We start from the raw sequence: 23,445 nt of genomic DNA on the forward strand, positions 1-23,445 counted from the left end.
CACTCAGACAGCTACAAGAAAAGTGTAGGGAGCAACATACCCCCCTAGTCATTGCATTTGTAGACCTAAATAAGGCTTTTGACTCCGTGAGCAGAGAGGGGTTGTACTCGGTTCTTGTCAGAATTGGATGCCCCCCAAAACTCCTAAGGATAGTGCAATCGTTCCACGAAGGTATGGAAGTCACCGTCCTGCACAATGGCAACGCATCCACGCCATTCGACGTACGCCGTGGCGTTCGTCAAGGTTGTGCACTGGCCCCCACCTTGTTCGGAATATTCTTCTCGGTGCTTCTGAAGGTTGCTTTTGGAGATGAACAGCAAGGCGTCCACTTACACACGCGAACCGATGGTAGGCTGTACAACATCTCAATGCTCAAGTCCAAACGCTACAGGGAGGACTTATTTGTAGATAGTCTCCTCTTCGCTGACGACGCTGCCTTCGTTGCTCATGACCAAGCTCAACTCCAGAGTCTAATGGACAAATTTGCCAGAGCGTGCGACCTCTTTTCAATGTCCATAAACTGCAAGAAGACCGTTATTTTAGCGCAAGGATGTTTGGAGCAACCAGTCATCTTGCTTAACGGCGCACCTTTACAGGTGGTTAACAAATTTTGCTACCTTGGGTCGCATTTGTCGAGCAATCTCTCGCTTGATGCAGAGATCGACTTCCGCATCGGCAAAGCAGCCTCTACGTTCGGGAGGCTCTGTTCAAGGGCTTGGGATAACAGACACCTTACGGTAAAAACGAAAATGCTTTTTACCAATCATGTGTCCTAAGCACACTGTTGTATGGAGCAGAAACGTGGACAACGTACGCAAAACAAGAACGCCGACTAAACACATTTCACTTGCGCTGTCTTCGGAGCATTCTGGGCATCACATGGCAGGATCGCGTGACAAACGAGTCTGTTCTAGGCGAGGCACAGCTGCCTAGCATCATGGCCATTCTCAAAAAAAAACGGTTACGGTGGCTGGGACACGTGCATCGAATGGAGCAGACCCGTCTTCCAAGGCAAATACTACTGGGAGAGGTTGTGGATGCAAAGAGGTCTGTTGGGCGGCCTATGCTCCGTTACAAAGATTGCGCTAAGCGTGATATGGTTGCGTTTAACATCCCTAGCAATCGATGGGAGGAACTGGCAGAGGACCGTGCCAAGTGGCGACGCCTTATTCACGAAGGTCAATCAAAGCATGACAATGACTGGTTTAAACTACTAAAAGAAAAACGCACTAGGCGTCATGAGCGGGCTTCAAACCCCCGCCCATCTGGGGGCGCATACACTTGTCGGAAGTGCGGCCGGAGGATCCTCTCTCGCATTGGTCTATTCAGTCATGAACGCAAGTGCCTTCGCGATGCCGCTTAAATCATCTGTCAAAGATGCAGAGGCCTATATATAAAGTCCTGATTGATCCTAACTATTGCACGTTCATATTGATATTTTTCAGAGGAATTGTTTTATGACCTAGTGTATTTTTTTTATTTTTTTTTATAGAATAGGAAGGTGGACGAGCATATTGGCCACCTGATGGTAAGTGGTCACCAAACGCTCTTAGACATTGGCATTGTAAGAAATGTCAACCATCGCTTATAGCCAATGCGCCACCAACCTTGGGAACTAAGATTTTATGTCCCTTGTGCCTGTAATTACACTGGCTCACTCACCCTTCAAACCGGAACACAACAATATCAAGTATTGCTGTTTTGCGGTAGAATATCTGATGAGTGGGTGGTACCTACCCAGACGAGCTTGCACAAAGCCCTACCACCAGTAAAAAAAAAAAAATTTATAGGTTCATGTGATAATAATAAAGTTTCTCTGCTTGACAGCTGAATATTGATCAGCAAGTGCCTAATTTGCCACCTAAATACACATAAATATAAATTAACTTATACTACGAACTACCTTGCCCTATATTATATGAACTCAGAAAACAAATATTTAGACATTCTTTATTTGCATTTATTCATTTAAGTTCGTTCGTCACAAGCAAGGATCAAAGCTGTGACAGACAATCACAGCGTAAAAAAAATGTTTTATTTTTTTATAAAATATATCGATAATGACTGCGCTTTTAATATAATTTATTTTTACATTGATTTATAATAGACTTAAACAATAATTTAAATGTTGTGATCATGAAATATTCGCAAAAGCGCAGGTATAATTTATCAACATTGTGTGGTGTTTGCCGCAACCTTCGATAATCCCACACATTCCATGTCCATAAATGAATATATTCGTTGAGCATTCGGCGTCTTTACACCCACATTACTATTAACTGCTTTTATTGAACTATCTCAAACAATTTGTTGCGTGGTTCCGAATTATCGGAATTGTAATTATGAGGAATATCTGAATTAGATAATTTGAATGGTTTTTTATATTTATATTTACTTACTGTGTGGTTCCGAAGAATTAAACTAAGCCGATATCTCCCATTCATGCCGTAAGATACCGTGTCATGGCGTCGTTGGCCAGGAAACCTTCCTGTAAAAGATAGCCAAATCCTTTTTTAATACTGTGTTTGGACATTACATGCCAAATAATTGAAATAAAGGTAAGTAAATAATAATGACGATTGTTTAACATTTACACTCATGCGGCAAATAAGTAAAAATATATATCATATAATCTATTTAAAGCAAGCAAAGCAACAGCTTGTAAATGTCCCTCTGCTAGGCTAAGGCTTCATCACACTTTGAGGAGAAGTATCTATTTATTATATTGATATACAGCCCTCACAAATGTCACAGATAATTCTAAAGATTTTTAAATTATATAATATTATTAATCGATTTTGGCATCCTCTTACTTAAACACTTTCTGACACGCCGGCGACACTTGGCTCGGATCTAGTGCTCTTATAAGCCAGATTTAGGTTACCTGAGTACTGTTATGCAGTTCGTTATCAACCGGTTCAGAGGACCTTCGATATTTTTTTACCACTACCTTAATGTGGGTAGGCATAATATTATAATGTTTTGTGATTTGAAAAATGGACTAAAAAGATTTTTTTTAGTTGTGTTGCAGAAACTGATAGTTTTGTCTAAACGGATATTTTGAAAAATATTACTTTCGACCGAATTCGTAGGATAAAGATCATACAAAATAACTTTTAATGTTTTTTTATTCTAATTTAGACTAACGATAAGACTTGGGTGTCTTATTTATCTTATCTTTATTAGGATAAAAACTTGCACTAATCGTTTTTATTTACTAGGCTCAATAAATAAATCAGCTAAGCGTAGGCTCACTGATCTCTGCATAGCTACTAAGACAAGGAAAAAATACCTTAACCTGTGTTTATATAATTCATATTATGAGCCTTTAAGAATGTCTACAAAATCAATATTTAGGCATTCTTAATTCTATATTAAAGTTACGAACAATAACCTTACAACCTAAGAACAGCAAATACATCAAAGCAAATACTAGTTAAAACAAGGAAATACAGCAATAATATGCCGTGAAACGCTAAGCAAAACATGTCGCTACGGACAATTTAAATACGCACAATGCTCAAAGCCTACAGCAAATGCGCTAATACTTGATAACTGATCCGTCTGACCGATTCGCCGCTTAATTTGCACAAGAAATGCTTGCACGTGTCTGAATATGATTTAAATTATAAATACCAGGAAGTACCAGGAAATTATTTACTAGCTTTGTGTTTATAGTTTTGTTCGCGAATGATTTAATTTCACTCTTTCATACAATTCATAAAACAGTTTCAGTCTTAGTATTACAGCTTCAGTCTAGTAATATACGACTATTGTGTATCTTTTAAATGCCGCAAACGAAGCTTTTCTTCTAACGAGCATAACTTTTTATCATTAAGTATATAATGCCGATTATTATAAACGCTTTGAACGGATTGTTGTGAATTTACATAAACTATATAAATTATTCATAAGAAAATCGATATTGCAGGATTCGCCGAAATAATGCGTCCAAACTGCTCATCTCATTATAGTTATAATATATTTCTTTAAATTTTAGCCGCTAACCATATTATTTCATGAGCTAACTCAAAAGTTATATTTTATAATAATAATAATATCCTAGGACATTTTTCACACACGGCTATTTCATCCCAAATTAAGCTTGTACAGAGCTTGTACTATGGAAACCAGACAACTGATATACTACTTATACTATTTTTCTTTTGTACATACATACTTATATAGATAATTACACCCAGACTCAGGACAAACAGACATGTTTTATGTACACAAATATCTGCCCTGGGTGAAAATCAAACCCACAACCTTCGGCGTGAAAGGAAAGTGGTGGATACTAACCACGCCGACCGGCGCGTCAGATCGTCTATTTTTTCCATAGTTTAATTAATGAGTAAAAAAATATTCATAAACGCAAAATCCTTTGTATAGTGTTAACTATCAAAAGCCAATTAATCTTTCCGTGAAAAATGTACGCATAAAATAAATTCATATTTCATACTGAAGTAAGATGTGAACTTGAAGCGAACATTATTAATTTAACCTAAAAATATATGGATTGCTTAAAATATAAATAAGAAGTATCATAAAGCCAAAAAAAAATTAGTAATATAAAACAGTAACTGTTAAGTTTCTTAGCAATTCTATAATGATATCTACGAGTGAATTTACATCATGGTGGTTTTATTTTTAAAATATTAATTTATTTAATTTACTTTCATGTAATATAGTGATTTAAAAGTGTTTCTAGTCCATTCATACAATATATAAATAATAGTTTTGATGGAAAAATAACGAATATACTTTTATTATTTGTTAAATTGCACCTATTTAATTCTGAACAAATACTGTTGAATTTGTTAGTAGATAGATTATGTAGTATACAATAACCATTATCATTTTGTAGCAAGGTAATGTTTATTTTATAACTCTACTTGTGCTTAACCGCTAGTACATTATTAAAGAAACACATCTCTTAACTACATTGTATTTATGTAATTACAAAGCTAAGTCGCTACCGAGCGTATCTTGCACCACCTTAACTTGGCATGAGTCCAAAGCGGACTGAAGTCCGCAGTGGCATTGTAAGCGCAATTTATGGACGCCCGCACTCCCGATCCCACAGAATATGAGCTGGTGGCATTTGAACATGAATAGCTTAATGAAAGCCATCCAATGTTTACAATACTGCAATTCGATTATATAGAGAGGTTATGACAGCACAAACGATTTGTTTACATTTTTAGTTATCCTTTTGAATTATTTAACAAAAAATGTATTTCAAAATAAAGTTTTTGACGCAGTTTCACTTTTGAACATGTGTACTAAGCATACATTCTAAATTTTTTCCTCGCCCCAAAATAGATCTATTTTACAATAGACATTTATCATATTCTAATGATTTTAACTTAAATAAATTTTAATGTCCTTGGAAATTGTTCCATAGACATCCACATAATACTTCGAAAATGAGTATAACCATAAAGGTGTGTTTCAAGCTCTTTTATAATAATGTAGTTTTGACCACTCTGTAGGCACCATAATATATATTCATTGATAAACTCTCTTATAGCTTAGCTCTCGAGCAATTAAATGTATCAATTGTGAGTACTATAATGCTAAATATGCTTGCGTTAAACATTTGAAAGTTCCATCCAAATCGATCATTCTCGAATGATCTTTTAAATTTTAATTGAGTCTATTTTAAGCTGTTACGTAATAATAACTCTTGATACTTGAAACTACAACATATGAGTTGCTCCCAATCAGATGATTAAGTGTTAACAGCAATTAAACTTGGAATTAGTTTCAAGTATTCCAATATTTAAGTTTGGTTTCCGTATAAAGTCCTTGAACATTCTAACTTCGGTTGCAGATTAAATACCAAGATAATAAGTTTATTATACTCCATTCGATATAATAAGAAAGTTATCAAACGTGAAATGGTTTAACAGCGAAGATCATAAAGTAATATAGTGTTTAAATCTCGATTTAGTTCTTAGTTTTCTGTTTTCTAATAAAATAAAAGAACAGTTTATTGTACATCTAGTCTATCATTTATGTACAAAGTAAAATATATGAATAGAAATAATCTACCGTTCAGTAACCTTAACCGACATAATATTTTTATCATATAGATGCTCTTGTATTATGTAAGAAGTTTTATCTAATAATGATTTTTTTAAACACTAGATGTAAATGTATTAAGTGACAAAATTAAAAATATCAGTATTATATCTAACGAATAAATTACCTACGTTTAATTTTACTTATAAAAATTTAATTTTATAAAATATCTTTTAATTGTTGCAGGTGATATAGAGGACTGCATCGTGACGCCGGCGTACCAGGGGCAGTTTACGCCTTTACCGGAAGCACTATGCGATTGCATTATGGACCTTACTTCGCAGGTAATTAAGAATACTCTATTACGTTGCAAATTTTGTTCCGTAGTAACAAAGCTTCAACTATTATCCCGTTGAAAATTAGCTTAAATAATTCAATGTGTATGAGACGACAGATTTTAATGCTTCGTAAAAATTCGTAATTATTTTGATTATACAATAATCATTGTGATGAGATCCTACCTGACCGATTTCGACCACATTTTCAAAAGAGACTAGCCAACTGCGCAGGACATATTATAGTGCACAATTTTTTGCGAAAACACAGGTGCAGCCTCTATTCCTTACACACTACACTTTTATAATCCAATGGGATGTCAAATCCGATACGACCAACGCCTTTATGTGCTTTCATCATTACAATAAATTATTAGATTTTTATATTACGAATTAGCATAAACATGTTCAAGGTGTTACCCTGAATTTATTAAGGATGTAACTCTTATTATTGTTATATTTATATTATTTTAAAAAGAGCATAAGAGCAGCGCAGTAGAATAAACTGCTAACCTTCACCTCAAGAGGATAAGACCTGAGCCCAGTAATAGGGCATTTACAGGTTACCTTACTTTATTCACTTTAAAGCTCTGTGTGTGATTACAGAGCACAGGATTAATATTTTCTCCGCATTCCAATAACCAAAGTAACCGTTTGCATATTAAGGGCGTTGATTTAACCATAACAGGATTTTTGAATTCCGATTCCGTTGAGCCACCTAATACCGGAATGACTCTTGGCCATGAAATGTGGAAAATAAAAATAACATTCCGGTTTCGAGTGTGCCAACCTGCTTCGCAGCATAACTTATATTATGGTTCAAGTTACAAGTAAATTCTACCTTTTCATACTTGCATTTTATGTACATATATTATGTTATTGTGTAGGGATCGTGTTTGTATATAGCGCCTTATCACGTGATACCAATAGTTTTATAAATAAAAAAATCAATAATGTTCATCTGTAAATCTGGTTATCTGCATATTATTCATTTCTTTACTTAACCAAAAAGCAAATTTTGTAACTATTTAATTTTTATCATGCACTCGATTTAAATCGCCAACTAATCAATATTTTAAATAAACATTCTAGAGTAATCAATATTTTAAATAAATATATATCTTGTGATTTAGACCACAATACTCCAATCGTAGTCTTTTTCACAGCATCCCTAAATAACGATGCTGTGAGGTCAGCTTTTGTGCACGCCGTGTTTTATGGCCAGACGCAATTATAAACTGTATATGTATATACAAATTCTATTATTATAAACGCTATTGCCGTGTATGTATATATCCTATACATTTATTAATTACACCTTACTTTTTTATTTCACCTGTTTCGGTGTCACGTGAGAATTTTTTGCTGTCTGCTGCTGGCACCACAGCACATTTTCTTTATCTAAATCGTAACAAATGAAAGTAGTTTCTATGAAATAAATAACCAAGATAGCCCAATGGAAAGATCATATAAATCCTTACTAGAGGATGCGCAATTAAAATCCGTACAATCACACATATATCCACCATCACACCCTAGAGCTTTGTGGTGGAATAAGCCTCAAGCTTTCTCCTTAGGGAAAGGACTTTTGCCCAGCTGTGGGATACTTACGGACTATGTCATAGTTTCTGTTCATTTTCTAATATTAGACACACCGAGAGCTACAAGCTTATAAATTATCGTATGTCATTTTTATGAAAGTAATAAGTATTTGTGTACTTACCACTTTCTCAGAATTGGGAGAAAAATTAGCATGTTTAATTTATAATACTAAGATTATATTTTTAAGCCGATAAATATAAATTTGCGATATCTGTGCTTTGAATGCGATTAATTCATAAATAAGCTTATCGACAATGTATTTCATTAGCCTTAATTTTATTTAACAAATGCCTGTACTAAAAATACTTGTTAAATCCTTGAAAGTTGCCGCTATACAATAGTCAACCTCTGAAAGTCGGAAATAACTGTGCCAATGCGGTTAATAATAATGGATTAATAAATAATTTATTTATCAAGCATACCGATGCATAATTTTGTAAATTTGTCGAACCATTTCGTAAGCGAATACAATAATCGTCACAATAGAATGTCGTTTGCCGTCCGCAGGTCTCACTCTAAATACCAAATGTGGGCAGGAATTTTAAGCGAATTATACAACGCTTAGATTCTTCGATATCTATTTTGATTGTTACGAAGTAATTGACAATTGTAAACCTAGTTTTTTTCACGAAGCGATTTAATTTTTTTTATGCAATTGCTAGTTACTCCGCACGGTTTTACAAGTATTACATGCTAAAGTTCCGCCCCCGCGTATACGTATACATGTACTATATAAATATAACGTTTCTCAATAAATGGACTATTTAACGATTTTTTTTTTCAAATCGATCCAGTAGACTTAAAAGTAACGCATCCAAAAAAAATAAACACCACAGTTATATAAGCATAAATACATTAGCAAAAAAATGCGCCTTTAGTTACCCGAAAAGTTACTCGTGCATTATCATATAAGCACAGGTTGTTCCTATATTCGCAAAGTTATACATATAATATAAATTTGTATGAAATATCTTAACTGTGGACGCATATTTGTTTGTGATAAGGCATTTAATTTTTTTATATATGTATAAATATTACAAATTAAATGGTTTATTTTAAGATTTATATGACACGAATCCGATACGATGTTTCTTCACACATTATGGCATGATGTAAAAGCCACTAATAAATTAACGTTTACATGGGCGGCTTACCAGGGCGAAGTAAATCACAACCGGTTTGTCACTAACTAAGGCGGACAATTTAGGTGTTTTATTCAAATTAAATATGCAATCTATATATCTATCTCTGTCCACGCACCTTTCTCTGGAATTCGCCATGTCCTTATCGTGAGAATTGATTGTAACCTTTAGATTTATCAGTACTAATTACCTTAATTAATTGGTATGTGCTGTCGCTAGATAATATCCACTAGGAAATAATTATAGTATATAAAGTCATCACGTTTAGAATGTAATTTATGTATTCATTTTCTTCCTTATATCCTAAGTCTGAATCTTAATAATCATTTTCTAAGCTTTAATAATTCAGATTTCGTATAACACGTATCATTGTTGAAGATAATAAATTCTAATTAAACCAAAGTTTTATAAAGATCAAGAGAAATGGTAATATTATTAAAAACTATAATAACTTAAAAAAATATTCTGATATTGTGCAATATAAGTATCCAATTGTTTAATCCAGCTTACAACTAAACCTGTTTAATTGCTCAATGAATACTTACAATGACATGCACAAATACACATCTAACGCAATATCGTGAATTAATATCTGTCACAACTCGCATTCTTCTCGCAAAAGGTCGAAGCAACAATGACATAAAGAGATCAGTGTTAAGTGTGTGCTGTTATATTCTGACCTCATCCTGAAATATATATAAAAATATATTGAAGATTGTGATAAAAACAAATTGTATTTTTTTTATATTGAATGATAAATAGATATCGTGGGTATCATATGACTATCACGTCGGTTATAAGGTTGCAAACCCCGAGGTACTGGGATCCTCTCAAACTTCAGGTAAAAGTTTTATAATAACATAAGTATAATGTAGTGTATATCTCTATAAATAATGTCTTTATAAATTCAAAATTCATTCCAAATTCAAAATTCCCAATAACTTAAGAGGATATTTCATATTTTACAAATTTAATAGCAATGAAAACATATATGAGACTCCTTTTTTATTGCCAATATTCTGTTTTTATTCGGAATTTTCTTTGTATTCGGAATATAAGAATTGGCTATTGTTCTCCAATAGGCAAATATTTATGAAATATGGGTACGATTCAAACGAAATCCTTTGATATTTTTATCGCAGTGTCCAAGTAAGACCAAATTATATTTATACGTATTAATTACGGAGTACTGAACACTGTCTGTTTTTCGATTCGTTATATCCGCAACCGAATTTACATATAGATTATATCGAATATTTTATCTTAAGTAATGTGTCAGTACACATTTCTTAAATACCTTGAAGATCCTTTCATTTATCCGCGTCCAAGGTGATTCAGATAAGATTCCATTGATCGATGTGGACATTACATCAAATTCGTTTCAAGTGTTTTCTTTAAAATAATCATTGGATTACGACGTCAGAGACTAGAGATTTTATAGTGCGTAGATTCAAAATGACAGATAAGCATTTGCAACGAAAAGCAATTTCCATTCTATCAAAAAGAACAATATTGCTTTTTATTTCTTTTTTCATTTCAACTCAATCCGTAAATGTTGTAAGAAATAGTTTCTTTAAGTGATTTTTTGTCGCGTCTATCAATGGTATCAGCATTTAGCGTTTTTGGAAAAACCCAAGGAGAGATAACTTCTTTCTTGCGTAAAAGATTGCCAAATCTTGTTCTTGAATTTTTATATAACAAACAACGGCAACCCACACACTAGCTGTTATAACGTAAATATTTTTTTATTAGATTATATATGAAGAATAAACTGATAAGTACTATATTATAGTGGCATTTCTAACATATATTATTGTTAATACATACTTCTATATATTTTATTATATTTTAAACGCTTTAAAAAAATCTAAAATGTAATCGTATCACTTTTTTCTTGTTGACACTAAAATCTATAAAAATCATGTGGGTGCAATTGATGTGTCTGCTAAAACTTTCCATTTGAAACTAATTTATATTCTATGGAGTTTTTTTTTCAATTAATTAATTCTCCTGGCATTTTAGTGAGATATGTTATAATTTTTTCAATATAAATTTATATTATAAGCTATGTACATATAATTCTATGGCGGGTAAAAATAATAAAAAAATTTACACTTTTGTTTTTTTTTGCAGGGGCAGTCCGCTACATTAGAAAGTATAAGAACCTCGCTATCAGTAAAGTTTCCGTCTATGCAGACGCCATCACAAGAGGTGGTGTATGACACGCTAGCCCAGTTAATGCAAGAAAGAAAAATATACCAAACCTCGAGAGGATTCTTCATAGTAACACCAGAGTAAGTAAAAAGATAAAACAGGCTTTTTGCCAAGTATTCCTAATACCTACATATTATAACATGTTAACAATATATAATATACAATATATATACCGATTTTTTATAACCGTATATGATTAACGCTCGGTTACTTATTTAAATAAGCGATACATTTGCTGGTAGATTGTACGGCTACGAATGATTCTACGGCTGGTAGAGTTGACTACTAGGAGTACTTCAGAGGCGTCCCATATAAAAAAACGTTTCACAAGTTTGGAAGTCGTATGAATGTGGCGTGACGTATAAGATCTTACTCGTTACTCTATCATCAGTTTATGGTGTACAATAATTAATGATTCGTTAATATTGTTTAGAGAAATTTTGGAAATAAATTTATTACATTGAGAGTTCAGGAAATCCCAGAATATTAGTAGTATATGAAATATATCAAAGTGTGAGTACTTATCAAAAGTACATATTTGAGAAACATTCACGAAACATTGTAGAATAGAATTTGAATGAGAAAATTGGGCCAAATATTTAATTATTGATAAATTGGTACTATCGTACTAAGTGTTACAGCTTTTTACGATGACCTAGACTGATGGGCGTTTTCATTTGAAAGTGACTAAGACCCCACATTTTATAACGCAAGTCTAATATAAACTACAAACAAAAATTATGTTATATTCACGCAAAATCTAATAATAAACGATGGTCATACTCAATTTAAATGAAATACAAATAACAGTTAAATCGAAATAAAAACTTCTTATTATTTCTTATGATAAAATATATTAGCAAGCTTATGTAATCAGTAGAATTTATGGTTTTCGCAAATTTTAAGTCGTCAAGAATTCTGTACAAGCCTGTAAGGAACGTGTGGCTAAGAAACTGTAATAATATTGAATTCAAAGCGTGTAAAACTTGACAAAATAAAATATATAAAGAGTACAAGGATGGTTTAATTTATATTTTGAAACCCAATTACTAGAATTTCGTTTTTTTTTTAATATTATTCGGTAGGCGGCAAATCTCAAAAACTATCTGACTCAGGTGATGTTATCGTGGATAATTGTATGCGCAAACACGAGAACACATTCATGCATATGTGGACAATGCCTAATATACGACCAGTTGTTGAATCAGACGCAGCAAGCTAATTCAGAAGACCGGGGTTCTTCTAAGAGTTTCAAAAATAAAAACGACAAAAAAATACTTACAACTAGGCAGCAAAAAAAAATTATATTTATTACTAAATTACAGTTTTGTTTTGGTCTTCTTATTCGTAAACAGAATGAATTCTCACCATAAATAGACGTTCTTTACGACCTAAAGAATCAATGTAGTTAAAATGCATGAACTGAATGTAAAAACGATTTCTTACCAAACTAAGATATTTCTTTTCTCATGGACAACTAACGTTTAGTAACCCGATGATTCACCATACCATTTTAGGATTTTGTCCGTATTTGCGCAAAACTGAACGCACACAGCGTATGAATGAGCCGCGAATTCGGCGCCAATCTGGACATTGCCATTACAACATGACGGAATATTATATTAGAAATAAATATATTTACGAATAATGTTACTTAATTTACTAACTGTATATCAAAAAGCTTAAAACATAAATTTACATATAAAAATGGAGATTAATTGGGTACAATAGGTATTTTGATTTTAGTCATCATATATTCTTGATCACATAACTAGAAAATCGACTTGTAATTTCAAATCATTATTTGAAAGAGATATTATCATATCACATTTACACCTTGAATAACTTAGGTGCTTAGCTATTAAACGGTACAAAATCAAGATCCGAACTCGATAATCGTCAACATCAGTGTTAACACGATGGAACTGTACAGTAATTGGCGAGTGGGCGTATGCAAATGGATTCCAATACACGATTTGACTGTTTAATTGTTTATCAGGGAATTATTCAACACTTTCACGAATTCACGATTGATGTTTGACTATTATTTTTAACAAGGAATTTTACACGTTTTTTTTTATAAATATGTTCTTCATTTAAGTCTCTTAAAAGCACTTCTGTTTACATGGTTACATTTCATGTAAATTCTACTTAGAAGAACCGGCAAGTAACTCAATAGTAATCCTTTATATCAATTTTATCGCAACAATTATATACAATTAAATTTAAGTATCTTGTATGAAAGTCAAAGAATACTAAGTTCCAGCTGTTATCGTCTATATAATCCAGTACGATATAATATACCTTTAATACATTTATAACATGAGCTTTCAAATTATTTATAGCTTAATGTAAAATTTCATATTTTTCCTAATTAGCTAAATTGATAAAATATATCTAAACCAACAATTACTTTCATAAAACTTTATACAGTAAAGGTTTATTTCATTCGATTAGATATAATAGAAATATTTTAACCAATCAGATAACATGTGTACTTTTCAATTTCATAATAACTTGTGTATGCAATTCATATCGTGTTCTGCGATTGGAAAAACATGAGGTGAATTGCACGTGTCTGAAGGATTTTAAGCAAGTATGTTCGTACACGTAACGTACTCGAACATTATTAGCCCAGCTGTTGAAGATAGCTTTTACTACTATATCACAATAATATAAAAATAATAAAAAAACACTGGTAGAGCTTTGTGCAAGCTCGTCTGGGTAGGTACTACCCACTCATCAGATATTCTACCGCAAAACAGCAGTACTTGTTATTGTTGTGTTCCGATTTGAAGGGTGAATGAGCCAGTATAATTACAGGCATAAGGGACATAACATCTTAGTTCTCAAGGCTGGTGGCGCATTGGTGATGTAAGCGATGATAAACATTTCTTATAATGCCAATGTCTATGGGCGTTGGTGACCACTTACCATCAGGTGGCCCATATGCTCGTCCGCTTTTCTATTCTATAAAAAAAAATTAAAATCGATCAACCATTCTAAACGTGCTCTGTTTTAAATGAACGAATTCATTTAAAATGTGTAAAACTATTACGTGTATATTAGATTTAAATTCAATATGATTATTATATACAATCTAAATACCCAACAGAATTGCAAAGATTAATTAAGTTCGCTTGAATGGATTGAAAAACCTTCATAACGTTTTACATCATATTAGCTCACAATATTGTTGGACCCAATCATGTATGACATGTGAAATAAGTTATAGATAATTCAAAGAGTAAGGTCAAAACAATTTATAATCGGCATCAATATTATTACGTTACGTTACGTTTGATTCATTTATTATGTTTGTGCAGATGTAATGAGATAATGGAGCCTGTATAGATTGGTCAATCCTTGTTTATTTTGAAATAACAGGCGTATGTTTTAAAAAGTCCGTTGTTTTGCAATAAATTTTAAATTGATAAATGAATGTTGATAAATTTATTTAATATTAATTAAGCGATTATTTTTCCTACATCATGTTAAGTTTTGAAATGTCATAAATTATTTAACTTAAGTTTATATATTGCATAAAATAACTTCAACTTTTTATTTATAAAATAAGAAAAACTTTTTCTCCGGCTAATATTACTCAAAGACTACATCTTTCACATTGGCCGCCGTAGATGAAATTCGGTCAGGTTCAATTATAATCGTGGAATTATAATTACGATACCTTTTTACAAGCTTTAATTTAACTTCATATTGTATATGTGAGTTCAAAATGCATCTGAGTTTTCACGTAACCGATTAAGATGAAATTGTGCACGGTGCTGTTGACTATACAATCTATTGTACTAAGTTTAATTCTATTTCGTACTCCGATTAAAATAAACTATTTAATTTTTTTTTACTCTTTAAAAAAGTTTGGTTACTAGAAGATGTTGGTATATGTATATTGCTTATGGAATCTGGCAACAGCTAGTATTTTGATAGAATATTATTCATCTATGCAAATAACTTATGCACTATGAGATAATAAATAATAAAAAGGATGATCTGATATAATTACAATTTGCGCACTTCTTATTAAAACTTGAGGTTTTATAAGTGAAAGATGAAAGTTATAAATAGCAAAGAGAATATTTGATTCACGAGAATCCTGTTAAGACCAAGAAAAATTAACATGTCCGAGAGTATCTAGGATGCATATATTAGATTTTCTAGCATTAGTTATCTATATATCTATCTCTAATAACTTTCCACGGAAACATTCGTATTTAATGTTTGATCGGCCAACTTAGAGTGTATTATTACACGTAGTTTAATATTCATTATTTAATAAGTTTAAAAAAAACTAAGCTTTGAATTGTATCAAAAATTTACTTTAGCACTATTATTGTATGTGTAAAATTATGTCTATTATAAATTTGAATTAACCATCAACAGGCGTCGCCGGTCCCGTTCGCGCTCTTCCTCCCGTCATCACTCAACAGAAGATGAATGCAGCTCTCCCCGTACCATTCTCATGTCAGATCAAGAAGCGCTTCACCAGCTATACGGAGAAATAACCACCGTGCGTGATGGAGCAGTAACGCACCAATGTGTGCAGACCAACTTGGCTGATGTTATATGTGGAGGTAATGTGTCAAAACCAGAATTAAAAGTCTTAAATTAACATACTTTGGAGGATAATTTTTATCTATTTTAAATTAATATTACAAATTAATGACATACTAAATTTTAATCAAATTTTTATCCTAATCAACGAATATGAGTGTGAGGGTTCAAAAAAAACGTTACATAATGCCAAGCATACAAAAAGTGGTTGTTGTTGTGTAATAAGTGAACTGCCAAAAGTCATTTGTATAATATGCCAAAAAACTTCACATGAACAGGCAATTCGAATAATATAGGTCTGTAGGTGGTTCAAAGAAAATGCAAGAGTCAAATCAATAGTTAAGTCCATCAAATTATGCTTGGCTGATCCACAAATCTCATAACTGCAAGGTACTACAGTATCCTGAAAAGCCTTCACTGTTCTTGTCGATAAGACCTAAAATCCTCTACACCTGCTGAAACAAAACAAAATGTAGGACGGCCTGCAGTGCCCTGATTCACTGTCGCATTGCTTTGGGCTTCCACAATTTCCATTTGTAATTTATACTGCAAGGAAGTTTTAGATTGATTGCTGTAACGACCTATAGTCGATTGTCGCCACGAAATAAAGTATTATTATTATTATTTTGGTATAATTTAACAGCAACCACATTTTAATAAACTACAATACAAAACACGACAAAAACGAAGAGCTATGATGATATTTTGTGTTAAATCGAGTAATATCAAAAAGGTCTCAACGTTGCCATTTCGGATAAGGACATTTTAATTGATAGGTATTATAACAATCTAAGTGAAACTCCTGTTGACTTATTTGTATTTATTAACAAATTACCCAGTAATCAATAGCAAATAATAATATATACAAAGATCACCGTAACATTTGCTATATTAAACGATAAACATTACTCCTTACCAGCGTAGATATACTACATATAACGCATTAGGCAAGTCCTCTTCGATGTAAGATGAGCTTGTTCAAGCCAATTTAACCATAACAGCATTGAACTTGAAGATGTTAATCGTATGCACGTATTTCTCTAGTTTTATAACAAGTTGCCTATTAGGGAATGTGGACCAGTATTCACCCGTTACTCTATCCTTATACGGAGGACGGCACTGACATTGTATCTTTTTAAGCTTATCAGTAAATAAGATAAAATTAGATTTTGCAATTCCATTTCAGTTACCTTTGTATTTTAAATAATTGGATAGATACAGGGTTGTTGGACAGTTCCGTTTTTTTAATATAATGGTAGAAATAATTGTCTAAGATCATGTTTAGATCTAAGATTGTTCGTGTCTGTGGTACACTACAAACAATTATAGATTCATTACTGTTTGTATTTAGAATTTCAATTTTAAAGATAATCTGTATAAAGATCATTTGTTATCGCATTCAATAATAATAAAGAAAACATATAGTAATTGATATTTCAATAATATTCACATAAAAGTGCTTGTAATGTCCGTTCTGTGAATCTTTCATTCAAGTCATTCAAGCCACCTTATCTGCAAAACGATGTGTAAAACCCTATGTTTTTCTACACGCGCCTTACACAACTATTTGAGAACTATACATTAATCATTTATAGTTCTTATTGCAGTCTATTAAAGGTTATAATTGCTTGTGATTATATATCCAACAGTGTAAGATTGATTACAGTCGTTTCCTGTCCCATACGAACTGGCTTTCCACTGATCTCTTTACTTACATACTGGTTTTAAACGACAATTTAATCTTGCACTTGTGTGAAGCCTTATTGCTAGAACATAAGATTGTATTTTGTATATCAACGGCTTAAAGAGAGTCCTTGTGTTAGATGTATGTGGCCTTGGTAGGTACTTGCTATTAGTTCAGGCGGATGAACTATTGTCGTGTAAGATAACATTTGTTGTTATTAAAATTAGATAAACATTATCAAATACAGGTAACGGTGCTGACGTAAATGTAATAATATTTTAATATATACGTTGAAATTGTTTTATAAGATACTATTGTTATTATTATTTGTTTATTGCACAAAACGTAAATAAAGTTTCCTACAAAACCGGTTTAGCGGTTTGACTATTGAAAATGTTAGTACATACATTTATAATTGATAACTACATAATATAATATTTTAAATAAGTAATAAATAATGTTTACCAAGTTAACGACATAATAAAATTTCAAAATATTCGTTCATTCCAATTGTAATTTGATATTAGTATACAAACAAAATAAATAATATAATACTGGAAATATATACCTATCAATTATTTCAAATCAAAATTTCCAAAATAAATGTGAATGTTCCTAACACATAAATAAACTATTTCAAAACAAAATTCTTACTTCAAAGATTTTACCATTATCGCCGGCGCGGTGAGTATGTCACCAGGAGACCGCTACTGTTATACAGCGTGCTTGTGAAGATGGCCATCGCAGTTTATGCTTATCAATCATTTTCGGTCAACAATCAAAACTAATCGGACAATCTAACGGAGTAAATAATCGGATTTATTTTATTGTGATAGTTCCGTTGTATACATATTTCACAATTTACCGCTAAGTTTCCTAAACAAATTGGCGAAGTCACGAACTCGTGTGACCGCCACGACCTTTGACGTTCCAATACGGATATAGAACAATGTCACTAGGCAAATATATAGCTCATTAATGAACTAAAATGGCTAAGTAGTTTATAGCATTTAACTAAAGAAAGAGTACAAAGGGCAGTTCGATTTGTACTAAATAGCTTATACGGTCATTAAACGATTCTTACTATGTCGGTATTAGCGATTGCCTCTTTATTCATTGGGGTAAGCACAGACTTATTATCGACGATATAATGATTGTAACTTTAAGCGTTTCTTCATTACATACAAATATAAACAGCGTTTATTCAAATTTTATCATACACTAGCAGCTCCGTGCGGTTTCACCAATTACTGATCCGCATGGACGGTTATATATTCTCATAACTTTTCTCAATTAATGGCTATCGCAAAGAGAGTTTTCAAATCGCAGTAGATCCTCAGATTAGCGTGTTCAAACAAACAAAATTCAGCTTTATGTAATGATGATGATGATTTAAATTTAAGATAGTTTAGTTTATTATAGATAGCGCAATAAATTATTTGTTTTTGTACGACGATTAGTAATCACAATCTCATCACCGCCCTGGAATTAATTTCTTACTAAAATAATTGTTTTCCCTTTAGATTGATTGAATATCATGAGCAGGGAAATCACCTTCAAACGATCATCTCTAATGACATGTCATTACTGTCAAATTAGAGGTGACACTGACAGCTATATGGAAAGTGAAGCGTCTTTCCTGACGTTAGTACTTTCCATGCGAATGAGTAAACTTGAACGCGGCTATTCGAGGGATTAAACCTAGTATACATTACAGAGGTTATTTTTGAAAAACTTGGAATATCATGTTTATTAGTTCACAGAGAAAGTTACACCATCAACTTAATGGAAAACACGTAAAGCTGAAGAATAAAATCCCTCGTGCTACGTATTGACTATCAAAAACAATTGTATAACTAATTAATTAACTAAAGAATAATATGACTTTTATTATTAATTGTTTTGTTATTAATTAAAATATAACTTAAAATATTTGTTATTTAAAGAAGATTTTCAATGGTGTCTGGGTAGCCACGGATTTATGCTTAGGCCTACGAGGCACTGACTTATATTATTTATACCTAGCCAAAATAAATATAATTTTACTGTAACCACTTCGGAATGGGAGGGCATTAAATGTCAAAGTAACTAGGGGCCTTGGATCTCTAAATCCGAGCCTGTGTCTAAGCAACTGCTATCAACACTGACCCATTATTTTTTAAATATTAAGAAAAAAGAAAAAAAAACAAGTAAACAATAAGTTCTGTTGGCTATGTGTTAAGATAACGAATAATAGAAATCGATAAGTAGGTCATAGAACGTGTAGCCTTAGTACTAGAAAGCAAGTGCTACTGTATATTTAATTTTGTTGTCAAGCTTTCACACAACCCGGATCATTGTTAGAAAAACACATGTTCATTACCAATTGTGTTTAGTTAATTTAAATCGTATCGACTCGGTGATTTCACTGACATTTACTTTATATTCCGACTTCGAGTACATTACCCGACTACTCCTAAAGTGAGATAGAATTCAGATGAACACTTCTAAAGAAATTCAAGGTGAACCGTTTGTATCCTTAATAACTGAATGGCATAAAATACGCACAATAAATTCCAAGTCCTGTAGAAAGGCATACACGAGAGCGGATGCACAGCGCATTGTACAGATTGGTCATGACCTTGTTTCGCATCCTAGGGGCTCCCGTAGCTTCTGGCGTCTGACCAAGTCTGTGCAAAACAATTTCTGCCAACCTTCGCTGCCACCGCTCAGAAATCCGGACGGATCTTTATAAGGTGTACTTTGTAAGGTGATGGAACGGATTTTAAACAACCAACTGATCCATTACCTAGAAGATCACTGTCTAATTAATGATCGTCAGTACGGGTTTCGACCAAAACGGTCCACAGGTGATCTTCTAGCGTATGTAACACACCTCTGGGGTGAAGCTATCGACAAGCATGGAGAATCGTTGGCTGTCAGCCTCGATATCTCCAAGGCTTTCGACAGGGTCCGGCACAGAAGTCTTCTCTTCAAGCTACCGGCATATGGTCTGCCTGCTCAGCTATGCACCTGGATTGCCAGCTTCCTACACAAGCGTAGCCTTCGTGTTTTAGTAGATGGTTGCGCTTCACAATTCTATGTAGTGAATGCTGGGGTCCCCCAGGGATCTGTGCTATCTCCCACACTCTTTCTTTTGCATATCAATGATATGCTCTCCCTTGGGAACATACATTGCTATGCAGATGATAGTACAGTGCATGGTGGATACCACGGACGCGCAGTGGCTGGGCGGGTGGAAACTGAGGAGAGGCGGGAGAATCTTGTCATTGAACTCGATAGGACGTTAGAGCTCATCGCCAAATGGGGCTCTGATAATCTTGTTGAGTTTAATGCCAAGAAAACACAGGTATGCGCTCTCACGGCGAAAAAGTCAACATTTTCCCGTCTTCCCTCCCTCTGTGGTACTCCGCTGGTGATGCAAAGCAAAATCGCCATGCTGGGGATTGACGTTCGCTGCGACCTTAGTCCAAGGGATTACATCGAGGCTGTTATAAAAACAGCTTCACGGAAACTCGGGAGTTCTGAACAAGGTGCGGCGCTTTTTCACGCCACAACAACTGTGCCTGCTGTACAAAACACAGGTACGGTCTTGCGTGGAATATTGCTCGCACCTTTGGGATGGCTCCGCTAAGTACCTACTTGAGGCCTTGGACCAGTTGCAGCGACGTGCCGTACGCATTATTGGCGACGTTAAGGTCACAAACACCCTTGAACCTTTACAATTGCGTCGTGAGATAGCAGCACTGAGCGCTTTCTATCGACTGTATCACGGCGAGTGCTCTGAGGAATTATTCTCTCTAATTCCTGCTTCTCCCTTCCTTCTTAAGTCCACGCGAGCTGGTTCTCGATGTCACCACCTAACTGTGACATCAATTCCATCGCGAACAAAGAAATTTGGCAACTCCTTTCTTTGTCGCACTTCCAAAAAATGGAATTCCTTACCAGCTCACGTGTTCCCCTGCTCTTACAACCCGGGTTCCTTCAAACGAGGCGTGAAGAGGCATCTTGCGGGCCGGCAAGGCGAAGGCGGCTAGTGCAGAACGTTTTTCCCGTCTGTACTGGCCGTCGTCGCGTTTGGACTCTACTACCACTTACCATCAGGTGGAGTAGAGTCATTTGCCCTCCCGGCGAATATAAAAAAAAAAAAAAAACATCGATGTGAAAGTCGCAGGTACTATTTCCTCTCCGTGGGCTACTGTCTTCCCAACTCCTTTCAAGCATTACTTATTTGGTAAATATGCATTTTTAAGGAAATACTAACTTTTATTATTATTAAGATTTTTTTCTTTAAAATCAATAAAATAATGTAAAACATTTTCAATAAAAAAAAAATAACAAAAAAAACATTATGACCATTATGAAAATAAAACCTTGTCCAAATCAAAGTCAATTTTAAAATTTCATAATAGTCGTCGTTAATACTTACTTGTAACAAACTTACTTATATGTCTACTTGTGTTCTACGCGTATGTATAACTTTGTGTAACTTTGTCAAGAAACTCAGTTTCTTTTAATAGATCGTTATGTTGTGGTTTATTTATGAGTAAATATAAAAATCTGTAATAAACATTAAAAACATCCCTACTGGTAATTGTCTACTGCATAAACATTAGTGGTACACCACAAACTTTCTTAGTATTTTAACGAACATACTAAGTCATGGCTACTGTAAGAACAAACGAAACTCATCGCAGAATTTGGTCATGAAATGTCAGAAGGTGATATGCTACATTGATTATAATAATTATAACATTTCAAATATAAACGCATCAAAATAACATATCATCAGAAGTCCGTTGTCAACATTTCACGATTGAGTAATGAAGTGAGTTCTTACAGAGTAGCACTTCAATTACATACGAGTACATACTTGGAGCTAGCTCAATTATTCATTCTTACTGGTTTTTTTAAGAAGAATAAGGATAATATACAACAATAAATCTTTAAAAAGTGAAGTTTAATTTATATATAATTTCGATTTATATAATTATAGATTAACATGGACGCAAAACAAAAAAACGTGCCATCCGAGAGCTATTATTTTAGAACAAACTCTAAACTCACATATATACATTGTTTAACAAAATTAAATACACTACTCGAGCCATTGAAATGTTACCCATTGTAATCCTGAAAGTTGGTTAGTGATGCTGCCTCGTAATAATCATGAAGGCACATTAAAACAAATTAAAGATAATGTACTCCAAAGACACGGACACCACGTCTGCGGAGATACAACTACAAGTTCAATTTTTCCTCGTTATTTTTAAAAAATTGGTAAAATCTTGTTCTTGGTTCTGGGATTAGTAATCTTGGCTGGGTGTCAAGTTCGCTACGACATATATTCAAATTTTAATAAAAAAATTAAAAGATTAATATTATTGGTATACTAACACAAAATATTTTAATATAAGAAGTTGCCTCTTTCAAATTTCAACACCTCAAAATTATAAGATAAATATCGTAAACAATTAATATATGTACGATATTGCCCGTAAAGTCTAGATTTTATCAATTTAATCCAGACTAATGGTATTCAGCTATTGGTGCAGTGATTACGTAACCACATGCAATGCTTAGACGCAAAGGGTGATTTAAAAGGGGATTTATTGCACTCGAGTAAAGTTAACTTAAATAGCTTAATATTATTATGTGAAGAATTGTCTCGATCCATAATTTTCAATTTTAATGGAGCTGGTTATTTAATTAAATTACTCAATTATATTATAGTGTTTTGTAAGTAACATATTAACTATATAGTTTTATTTTCTTTGTGGGTAGGATTTGTGCAATTTCGTCTGGGTAGGTACCGCCCACTTGTCATATATGCCTACCGCCAAACAGCAATTCTTATTATTATTGCTTT

General features: G+C 33.2%; 1 protein-coding gene across 1 annotated transcript in view; it reads left to right on the top strand.

The window, feature by feature from the left end:
- LOC126768620 (uncharacterized protein DDB_G0287625) overlaps positions 1-23,445 on the top strand; it is a 167,389-nt gene that overhangs the window by 128,693 nt on the left and 15,251 nt on the right. The window contains exons 4-6 of the mRNA XM_050486816.1: positions 6,274-6,371; positions 11,240-11,400; positions 15,722-15,912. Coding sequence (XP_050342773.1) covers positions 6,274-6,371; positions 11,240-11,400; positions 15,722-15,912 — 450 coding nt within the window. The remainder of the gene's footprint in view (positions 1-6,273; positions 6,372-11,239; positions 11,401-15,721; positions 15,913-23,445) is intronic.

The sequence above is a fragment of the Nymphalis io genome, chromosome 5, assembly GCF_905147045.1.
Source record: "Nymphalis io chromosome 5, ilAglIoxx1.1, whole genome shotgun sequence".
NCBI classification, from domain to species: Eukaryota; Metazoa; Arthropoda; class Insecta; order Lepidoptera; family Nymphalidae; genus Nymphalis; species Nymphalis io.